At 35.5% G+C, this 11,700-nt stretch overlaps 1 protein-coding gene across 1 annotated transcript; it reads right to left on the bottom strand.

Moving 5' to 3' along the window:
* Positions 1-379: 379 nt before the first annotated feature.
* LOC124355779 (G-protein coupled receptor dmsr-1-like) lies at positions 380-11,693 on the bottom strand. The gene is made up of 7 exons (XM_046806932.1): positions 11,469-11,693; positions 11,167-11,370; positions 10,982-11,068; positions 10,574-10,917; positions 3,532-3,835; positions 2,484-2,630; positions 380-1,076 (listed from the first exon to the last, which is right to left on the bottom strand). The coding sequence occupies exons 1-7, from the start codon at positions 11,691-11,693 to the stop codon at positions 846-848; spliced, it is 1,542 nt and encodes a 513-aa protein (XP_046662888.1). The 3' UTR covers positions 380-845.
* Between the last annotated feature and the right edge of the window lie 7 nt (positions 11,694-11,700).

Below are 11,700 nucleotides of genomic sequence, written 5' to 3'. Positions count from 1 at the left end.
TTTAATTCGAAAATGAACATAATTTTATGGCAGTTGAAGTAGCTCATATTAGTTTGAATAGAATTTTATCAGTATCGTTCACGACAGATAGAAGTAAGTAGAAATGCTTCATCCAATATCTATAGGTTTTTCGTAGATGGAGATATATTCCAGTGTCCGTCACTCTTTTACGAAATGCGTTTACGAAATGGTTTTCATCAACCATTTTCACAGACATAGATGTCAGACTGTGAACGACTGGTAGCCATGGCAACAGAGCAACTCCCTTTCTGTGTAGCTTGTCTCACCACTCCCAAACCAATGAGGTGCAAGAATGTAATTTTCTCGCTTATTTTTAACTTTATAAGAAAACATGGATAACTAATTAATAAGTGCCCAATAGTTTTTAATTACATTTATTAAAAATATACAATGAATAAAAATATACATTTTAAAATTACAATTTTCCCCTGCTCAAAGTGTCTTAGAACTAGCTCTTAGATTTTTATCCAAGGCAATCTGGATGGTCTAACCAAAATTAGGGCTCAGAATAATTTTAGCTAGGTCACCTGTCTGTCTTTTATTTAAATGTTTAAGAGTAAGTTTTTTCATAGATGTTGATGTCAACTTAGTATTCATAGCACAGGAAAAGTGCTAATTGTTGCAGTTATCAAAACCTCACAATGCTTTGTGTGTAAAACCAACAGGGAAACATCAATTATTAATCTTAGGACTCATTAATTTTCCAGAATATCACACGAATACCTTTTTGCTACCAAACTGTTTAAAGCCATCAAATAGAATTCAGTAAGTCCGTTAAATACAAACACAGCCAAACACGTATAAAATGAGACCATCGGCACTAGTCAGACGTAAGTGCTCTGTACTTCAGTGTTGGGCGGCGCACACTTGGCTAGTAGCTTGGGCTTGAACATCTTGCCGAAGGTCTCGCGGAACTGCCGACTCATGGAGCAGTAGAGGATGAAATTGATGGCACCATTGATGAGAGCCAAGATGTCCATCATCTCCCCCAGTTGATGGTAACAGTTCTTGAAGAAGCACCGACCCAAGATTCCACTCAGCAGACCCAAGACACCCTGTCAGCAAAGTTCTTATCTTAATCCTCGTACATCTCTTAGTGATCTATAATGTAAATGCCACGGAGAATTTCGTGCCTCATATTATTATTTCCATAGTGCTTGAAACACAATGTTGCCCCATATGATGATGATATTTACCAAGAAATCGAGGGGGAAAAATAAATAAAAAACCTACACCTATACATAAATATAGATAAAACGCAATGAAAATGTGCAACTACATAATAAGTATCTTGTAAAATTACATAAATTCAATATAATTCCTGTTGAACACCCTATTGTGAGTAGGAATAGAAACCCAGATGATAATATTATTGAAACTTACATTATTTTCTATATTAAATGTATTGTAGATATCAAAAAAAAAATATTATATTGGTATTATGATGGAACAGCAATATGTTGTGGCTTAGCTAAAGTGTGCTCGAGTGTACACACTATCCCAAACACTATCTATCCCAACTGTAAATATATGATGAGCTCTAACTGCAAATCATATTAAAAGAATTGATTTATTCGGATCGATCATTCCTAATATTCAATAGGTTTAGCGTATTTATATTAATTTATATGTATTTGTTAAATATTTATACAAGGTTATTACACAAATGTTTATAATTGGTTTATAATTCATTTTGTATTTATTTTTATCATAATTTGTTAATTCTCCCACTTTAATGGTAAAATATTCATGAACCTAGATGCGTAGGACATGTCCAGTACTTGTAGAACATATTGTTGATATATTCCGGTAAAGCTAAAATAATATGGATAAATATATCTAGAAGTATATCCTTTACTTTTACAATATGTCTACTGCGTTATATATTGTAATAACATGTTGTACTATTATATAACTATACAAGCCAAATTATACACTTTAAAATTCCAAGAAGTCCACCCGATTTTATTGTTAGCAACAGTTCTTTTTTGTGACGTTTTATGCAACGATTTATTCAATTTTTAATTGTTTTTACCTTTTCAAATTAAAATTGATAAGGTAAATGATTTAACCTGTTACTACACATTCCTAGCACATACACAAATTTTGTACTACCTGACAGTCCGTAGTTCTACAGAATAGATGTTTTATTTCTGTAAAACCTTATATTTTGTCCTCCTTATTTTAAATATTTCAAACTTATTTCATAATACGTACCTAAAATCCTGTTTAAAACTTTAAGAAAGTTATCATAAACAGATATAACTGAAAATATTTTAGTGGTAGGCGTCATTGAGATACGAGCCCAATTTGGAGATAGCGAACACGATCATATAAGTGGTTCAACGATTTATATACAATTACTTCGGCTTACATTAAATATTCATTAATTCTATATCGGCAGAACAATTACAAAACATGTTTTAACAATGTTGAACAATTTAATATTTAACATATTGCACCTGGGGGATCTCTGTGATAAGGAACAGCAGGAGCACTGCGACCAGCATCTTAGTGGTGCGGTCAACACGTTTCTCGGGCTTGTAAGTCCGCGGTGCGTCAGGCGTGGGGAACACGTCGCAACGCAACCGCTGTTTACGTTCGTTCACCTGGAAATAAGAATGTTAAACATCACTTTGGTATTTTCGTATTATATTAAAACATACATTTTTAAGTATACTGAGCTCAATGAAATGACATTTTCACGTATGACATAGGAACACATGTAGTTCTAGACTCTAAACTTCGCATGTAAGCATGTTACGAGATACGTTGTGTGGCTATTCCTACCGTGTATCAATGTAAGATGACTCTAAATTATTAGCATACTCCTTAAATGGAGTATTAGCAAATCCTCATGGAATGATAAACATTTGTTCTTCAATAGTCGTTACTAATTATCACCGGTAATGATCATAAATATAAATATTTACATAGAAAGTTTACTTTTACTTCCTGTATATCTTTTCTGTGATGTAACTTTACCCACAGACAGTAAGTTTCAGAGGCAGCATAGTACAGCATGGGATGATATATCGCCTTGTAGAAATATTACATTGCGAATATTTTTTCTAGTTTTGTAATCTAGGCACTTTAAGTTATTGGTTAACCTGACGCAGAGGCCAGAATTAAGCGTCTACAGTAAACAACGGGAAACTGGGAAAATCATATTATTAATCAATAATATACAAACGTTGAAAATAAGTCTGGTTTTTTTCTCTCAACATGACCGATTTTTGATATTTCTAACATACTTTTATGTAACAGTCTTAAGTGGTATATTATATGATGTTATAAAATAGTGCATGACTACTGTAGCTATATTATACGATGTTAACCCTTACAGTGCTAGTCGTCGATTCTGGTTCGTCCAACAAAGCGGTTCAGGATACTACTCTAAACTGCTGAGCCACTGCAAGGGTTATACAACGTGATTAGAGAGGAGAGAGATTGTTTATATCTCTTCGTAACTCGCTCTGTCCTCACCCTGTAGGACTGTTGAATGCTTACCTGCCAAAGGAGAGCCACCAGCCAGTAAGAGACGACGGTGAGGACGGCACACGGCAGCAGCTTGACCACGACGGCGTACATCCAGAAGCTAGCGATGTAGAGGAACTCGTCGTCCCGCTTGGCTAGGTCGCTGAGGTCGAGGTGGTAGAGGGTGACCACTTGATTGTTCTCGGTGACCTGGGTGGCGCGCACGCTGAACACCAGGTAGGATGGGATGCAGATCAGCACGGGGAGTGTGAAGGCCCCCATGATGGCCAGAGTACATCTCTTGTCCGAGCACATAGTGTGGCTTCTGTGGGGGAATCTGGAACAATCATATCAGACAAGAGTAATCTAATAGGTGTTTGGTTAGAATATGGGTAAATGAAGAACATGCATATATTTTCATATAAAGCTCCTGATTCAATTTTGGGTGAAATAATTTTAAATGGAACAACATTTTTATAACCTACTAACTACTTTACTTACTAATTATGTTTCGTAACAAAATACTAAATGATCTAATATTTCCTTCTTACTTCAACATTGAATATTGATGTTAGTGCTCAGTAAATCCTGTAATGGCACTATTCGATAAAAGGCCAACTTTATATTTATACTGTTTGTCATAGATAGTTTATATTAACGAAATTGCATGATAACTCACCTTTTGTAAATTTTCAATTTTATAACTACACAAAAATAATGCCATAGTCATATTTAAACAAGCTGTGTTATGTTACTTTAAAGCTTACTAGAGTTGCACCTATAAAGTGATCGATGTTCATCTTAGAAAAAATAGTAAAGTCCTATGGTTATTGTTTACTGTTTTGTCAATACCTCAAGGGTTTTATCATGTTTTACAGTTCTTTAAGTTTACATGTTAAGAACTCACACATGAACCATAAATATTTATTTAAAATTAGTAATTTTTTATTAATTACTTTTATCTAACGGTTTGAAAATGCTGAGAGCAAATTCAAAATTCTGGATAGTAAAGTGTCCAGACACTAGGTTCAAAATAAACTATTTAATTTTGTTTCGGTTCCCGTATATTTATGTTCTTCATTAAAAACTTTGTTCTTCAGAATAGGAACAATATTAACATTTAAAATTTAAGAAAATACGCTAATTTTACAATATTTACGCTGTAAAATTACATTGGAATATACTCAACATTCATAACGCCAACAACAAAATTACATTAATCGACATTACATTATGTGGACTTGCAGTTTTGTATCACCCACACCAATGTTACTAGTTACTGATGTACAAGAAAGTGTGTTATTTAGTTTAATAAGTAACCGTTTATATAGCCCTAAAGTTATATTTTTTTTGCCATAATGGGCTTTGTTTAGTAATGATTTTCTTTCCATCACAAAGTACTCCTCTAGTGATAAAAGCTCTAATATTGAGGCAAAGTCTAACGTTGTAATAATATAATACAATGTTTAGCCTAAATTACTGGGGAAGATCTCGGAGAAAAATTCATTTTTCTTTGTCAGTAGTTTGCACTTGAAGGCCTTTTGGAATGTAGAGAAAACATAATATTCAGTATCTCTTCATATAGGTACACAATCTGTTGTCGGTAGCTTGAACGAAATTGATCAATAAAGCGATGTAAATTCAAATCCACTCCAGTTTCGTAATTGGCAGTTAATTAATTAAGTTGTAACATTGCGGGTTTCAGTTTCACACTGATTAGCATGCCATCTCCCCAACGTATCCAATTGAGCCCAATATTTTAAATTCCTTTTTACTTTCAACTGAGTACTGTGACGTTAATTTAATTTTAAAATTTTTGTCAGAATCCTTTAATTTCATCCTCGTCATACAGAAACTTAAAGTAAAAATAAATAGATTTTCTTGTCGTACCTTAAAGACAAACCTTGCACACACTTGCTTGTCGCTTGTTCAAAGCCGGTTTCAATTATTCTAATAAAGGTGATAGTCGAAATCTCACATTATTTGTGAAAGACTTTTCAAATAAATATAAAATTTTGGTATGAGTTGTTAATGAATTTTAAACGTACATCTCCATATCCAACATTTTGTTGAACATTATTTGAAATTTCCACTTAAGCATGTAAAACCATTGTGTGCTAGGTATCTAAAAGTAGGCTCAACGTCCAAATTATCAAGCATTTATTACACATATACCTTTGTAGCCTATTACTTTAAAATTGGTCGCAAGAAGACAAAAGTTAGAGATTTTGACATACGAAATAAAAATATATTGGTGGAACGCCACGAACGGCACATGTGATGTTTTAATTGACAATCACCATATATAATCTCATCCATTCCGCTTCAAACAATCTGTCGCAGAACGATCGATTTGAGGAAGTATGGTTACAACCACTGCTTTGACTTGGCATCACATACATTATTAATAAATGTACCAATTTATTTTTTGAAGAAAATCATTTCTGAAGGATTGAAAGTTTTCTTGTGTTGAAATATATCAGGTACAGTGTAGATTTTACTATCCGAGTTGTGTTCTTTACATGAATCGCATAAACAAAGACTTACATAATGTTTATGGCTGAGCTTTAGTAAAACCTATCACTCATGGGGCCGGAAAAATGTTTTTTCTGTTTCTTTATCTATTTCTCTGTCCACACAATTTCTCGAAAACGATCTGATCTATAGACTTGAAATTGTGCATAAAGTTTATTTCTATATGATAAACACAAGGTTTGATTATGGTGGATGTCATTCCATAGGTTTAGGCTAAGCCCTATAATGGCAAAAAGCAATAGCTAAATAAACAAATTTGTAAATAATCTCAATACACCTATAAAAGATCCAAACATGTGACATATGTGACATGTAGCTTAAATATCCCAACACATACAACTCCACATCAAAGTGGCTTGGTGGGCAAACTTTTATTATTTAAACACAGATATGAAACTCAACTTAATGAAAAAAATCTTAATATATCACGTGGCATAAATATTGTGTATGTATAATTTGAAACTCGCCTTCGGCTCGCTGGGGGCTACGCCCCCAGGCCCCCAAAGTACGTGCTTAAAATTCGGGGATAATAAGGATTTGGTGATTGGTTAAATTCAGACATGAGGTCTCCAAATTTCATGTATCCGTTCTCGAGAATCGTACGGGTCGTTATGCTTCGCTAACGCTCAGCCAATTGATGTGTGGTGTATAATAATAATCAATAGATATCGTAGAACAGTTAAGTTATGTGTTCGCGAAATTAGAAGACAAGAAGAATTTGATGGTAACTAAAGTCAGAGATTATGTTTGTATATCATAGTTTAATTTTCCGGATTTACCAAAACTTTTGGAGCGTTTTACGGCTTAACCGTTAGAGATACGACAAAAATGACTGGACCTTTCTTGTCGGAAATTTAATTTAGTTTTGCGATTCCGCTGTCAGACTTGAGGCACGACATCTGGTTTAGGTGGTACAACGCTTTGGATAAAAGTCTGCACTGGTCAGCTATTGTGAATTATCTAGTGTAAATATATTAAAAACCGACCCTAAGTCAGTATTTTTAAGTTGGTTAATATTTGCTCGGAAGTTTATCTTGTCATGCCAGGAAATTCCCTGGAGGGCATTTTAATGTTACCAGGGGTTAAGACATCAGGGGGTGATCTGGTCATACCAGGAACTTCCCAAGGGGGGTTAAGAGATTTGGTGATTGGTAAAATTCGGACATGAGGTCATGCCAGGAAATTCCCTGGGGGGGTATAATGTTACCGGGGGGGGGGGGGTTAACACATCAGGGTGTTTAATTTACTCAGGAGGTTATCTGGTCATAGAAGGAGATTCCAGGGTGGTTTAATGTTATCTTCGCTAACGCTCAGCCAATTCACGATGTGCTCCAATATCCGTATACTAGTCAGTCGTTTACGACAGTAGGGGGTTAATTTTAACCAAAGCTTTGATTTAAAGAGCATTTTGCGGCTTAACCGTTAGAGATGCGACAAAAAGTGACTAAACCTTACTTGTAGGAAATTTAAAATTGAAGGAGGATTCTGCTATCTGATTTCATCTACGACCTCTGGTTTTGCAGTACAGAGCTTGGGAGAAAAGACTGCACTGGCCAACTATGGTTAATTGTTTAGTGTAAACAAAATAAAAACTACCTTTATCAGATTATTAAGTTGATCAGGGCATTTAATTTAATCAAGAATTCATCTACCAGGAAATTCGCAGGAGAGGGTTTATGTTATCGGGGGTTATAAGAATGCGTGGTACTTTTCTGGGAAATGTGTGTCTGTGCTACAAAAATGTGTGTACAGTAATTTTTATAAAAAACCGTTGATCAGAGGTTACAATTACTTAAAATTATTCCATACCAGAGTGTTGATAAGGAATCAGTATTTCATTAAATTAATTAAAAAGCACTCTGTCCCTATCTACTATTGACGCTTAGCTAACTCTTAGCCAATTTCAAATCTGGGGTTGTATTCACTCGTTAACCTAGCAAAGCAAGTGCAATCGGAATCTGGAATGAATTACACAAATACAAATAGAGATAGAGTACAAAAGTACTGAACCTTTTTTGTAGATCACCTTATTTCCTAGATCTAATCTCTGTTTTATTTTGACCTCCGACCAATGGTTTCGCCGCTATCGACCCCATAAACAAAATTTTCACGTTAAAATTACAAAAAAATTGCACAAAATCACGTTTTTTCGGCCAAACCAATGGAGATAGGGCAAAAAGTCACTGGACCTTTTCTGTAGATCGCGCAATTTTCTAATTTAATGGGTCAATCAGATTTGAGCTACGACCAACGGTTCGGCCGCTATCGGGCTCAAAACATTATTTTTAGTGAAAAAATCTCTGGAATGTCAAATATTCGAGCGTTTTGTCGCTTAACCATGGAAGGTAGAACAAAAAGTCACTGGACCTTTTTTGTAGTTCACTTCATTCTTGATCAACGATTTTCCATCAGATTGGAGCTAGCTCTAATGGTTCGCCCGCTATCGGGCTTACAAAAAAGGCCTGCAAAGGTAAAAAATGCGCGTTTTTTTGCGAATACGGCAAAAGGTACCTGCGTGCAAAATTTCAAGTTTCTAGCACTTCCAGAAGTAGGTTAGAATTTGTATACATATATCAGTCAGTCAGTCAGTTTCACATACGGCTGTATAGTCTATTAAATTAAGATTTGCAGGCAACTTCATATTTACAAAAATGAGTTAAATGATGCGTAAATATTGTGTTAGCTTCTTTTTTATGATTGTCTGTGTGACTATTTGTGCGCAGGACATCTCGAGAATGAAATGAGATATCTATTTTAAATTTTCCATGCAACATCAGCGAAGCCTGTTACGACACGTGGGTGACGTACTTATACTCTGTAATAAAACAATAAGCGTTTGTACAGTATAATTAAATATCGTTATATTAGTGATTTAAAACATTAAACGTAACATTGTTTTGGTTAAACTTAATATTATAAGTAAAGACAGGAGAACTTGTCGATTAGAAAAGAAATGTTTATAGGTGAAAATATGAAAATACTCATAAAGTTCAGATCTGTTAACTCGTGTGTTAATATTAAAAACTTACAAAATATCATATATTAGAACTATATTAGTCTAAAAAATAAAATAAAAGTACTATGTAAAAATATTACAAACGATATTAAAGTAGTGGACCAATATTGTATTTTACATTCTGAAATAAATAAAACATTCACCAAAGTTTAGAAAGAATGGATTAACTTTTAGCTGGCTCAAAACAAGTCCAATTTCAGGATCGTTTGAGAAACTTTATTATTTATCTAAAATCAGAGTTGAAGTGCTAAGGAGCAATGTTTAAAATGACAAAATAATAAATAGTGATATTAGTCAAGTTACTCTACGTGATCAAAGATATTATACAATATATTTATAGTGCTCTAATAAATATATTCCAGTGATATCCAGTACAGTTGATTGATATATTTAGTACAAGTTAGGAATTATATATTTAAATAGTATTTTTAATGGTTCCACTGTGGAATAAAGGACAGTATTGGAACAAACATTATGATTAGTGATATTTCTGGTTGTTGTAATGCTGTTGTTACATCTAATACGAAATATATACGTTATTTATATATCTTGTACCACATACCTACTTATATGAGAGAACTGGTTGAGCTAAGTACAGATTGGTAAGTAAATCAATTACGTGGTAACGTTATCAATACGTGAATACGTATCGGAGACATGTGGTGAATTAGAGTTTTAACCGATGAATTCATGTACGTATTTCAAGAAATAGATTTGACGAAAAATTAAGCTTAGTACACGTACAATTCAAATTAGCTATCGACTCATGGACCAGTTTTACTATCGAAACAACAGCTTGGTTGACGAACACGATGTGCCTGTTACATATTCAAAAGAAACCTTGATAGTACTTTATCCATTATCATTGGGTAGATCTCCACTTAATAATCTCGTAAATTGCGGGATTTCCTCTGAGACCTTTGAACAGATGAGAGCCTGCAACCTGTTAAAGGTCCATTGAAAAGAGAGGCTTTACAACTAAAAGATCCTCAAACTTCGGCAAATCAAATTCCAAATTAAAGGCAAGCTGCTTACCTTTTCGTACAAGGATTATCATTTCCGACTGTTATTGAAAACTCTTTCAATTACGTCATTTATATTTTAAGTGTACACCTCTTTGTATCATGGTGTATTGCGATAAGGACCAAACCACCTTTATCTGAACGGTTCTTCCCTGATTAGTAATATTAAACTCTAAAAGTATCTCTACCATTAGTAAATAGTTACTTTATAAATTATACGAATTTTACAAAGTATTACTTTACAAATTATAAATGTATTGGAAAAGTAATAAAAATTGTTAGCTAAATAATAAAACTGTACTCACATGGATTTTCAGATTATATTACTAAATACATACTTGTGTCATATGCAACGAAAAAGTCAATCTCTAATATCGAAAAAGGCATAGTTACTAAATTTAAACACTCATAAGTTTGCACAGTTAATTTATACAAAAAGTAGAATAAATAATCCTATACAGACCTACCTTGATTATTGAAATCGATAATTTCTAATACTTACTGGATTGCGAGGTACCTCCAGAGAGCCAAAGTTAGGGTGAGACATATGGATACCGTGTGCATGAGCTGGGAGAAGTGCATGTGAACCAGGATAAAGACTGCCTCAGCATGTGTCAACTGCCTCACCCCTGGTGGCATCAGCACGTACATGTAGGTGGAGAAGGGGATGTACTCCAGCATGACGAGCATGTCGGCCACAGCGATTCCCGTCAGAATGCGGTTGATGGGTGTTCCCGCCAGCTCCTTGCGCGTCAGTACGATAATGTTCAGCAGGTTAGCGATGGTCCCGAACACGCAGACTAGAAGACTCGCATATCCGTGGATTTGGCGGTAACCTGCAGCCACCTGCAACAAGCACAATAGCACGTCTTAGTCGGAGTGTTCTCGTCAGCTCCTTGCGCATCAGTACGATAATGTTCAGCAGGTTAGCGATGGTCCCGAACACGCAGACTAGAAGACTCGCATATCCGTGGATTTGGCGGTAACCTGCAGCCACCTGCAACAAGCACAATAGCACGTCTTAGTCGGAGTGTTCTCGTCAGCTCCTTGCGCGTCAGTACGATAATGTTCAGCAGGTTAGCGATGGTCCCGAACACGCAGACTAGAAGACTCACATATCCGTGGATTTGGCGGTAACCTGCAGCCACCTGCAACAAGCACAATAGCACGTCTTAGTCGGAGTGTTCTCGTCAGCTCCTTGCGCATCAGTACGATAATGTTCAGCAGGTTAGCGATGGTCCCCAACAAGTAGACTAGAAGGCTCGCATATAAGTGGATTTGGCGGTAACCTGCAGCCACCTGCAACAAGCAAAATAGCATGTCTCAGTCAGAGTGTGCCCGCCAGCTTCTTGCGCGTCAGTACGATAATGTTCAGCAGGTTAGCGATGGTCCCGAACAAGTAGACTAGAAGACTCACATATCCGTGGATTTGGCGGTAACCTGCAGCCACCTGCAACAAGCACAATAGCACGTCTTAGTCGGAGTGTTCTCGTCAGCTCCTTGCGCATCAGTACGATAATGTTCAGCAGGTTAGCGATGGTCCCCAACAAGTAGACTAGAAGGCTCGCATATAAGTGGATTTGGCGGTAACCTGCAGCCACCTGCAACAAGCACAATAGCATGTCTCAG

Source organism: Homalodisca vitripennis, chromosome 2 (genome assembly GCF_021130785.1).
Source record: "Homalodisca vitripennis isolate AUS2020 chromosome 2, UT_GWSS_2.1, whole genome shotgun sequence".
NCBI classification, from domain to species: domain Eukaryota; kingdom Metazoa; phylum Arthropoda; class Insecta; order Hemiptera; family Cicadellidae; genus Homalodisca; species Homalodisca vitripennis.
Note: the sequence above shows the minus strand (reverse complement) of the source record. Positions and strands in the feature narration are given on the sequence as shown.

Excerpts from the sequence above, each read along its gene's own strand:
- LOC124355779 (XM_046806932.1), bottom strand. The coding sequence starts at position 11,693 with ATGCTATTGTGCTTGTTGCAGGTGGCTGCAGGTTACCGCCAAATCCAC. Across the intron at positions 11,069-11,166 it reads GTGAGTCTTCTAGTCTGCGT|GTGGCTGCAGGTTACCGCCA; the intron begins GTTCGGGACCAT and ends TGCTTGTTGCAG. Across the intron at positions 1,077-2,483 it reads TTATCACAGAGATCCCCCAG|GGTGTCTTGGGTCTGCTGAG; the intron begins GTGCAATATGTT and ends CTTTGCTGACAG.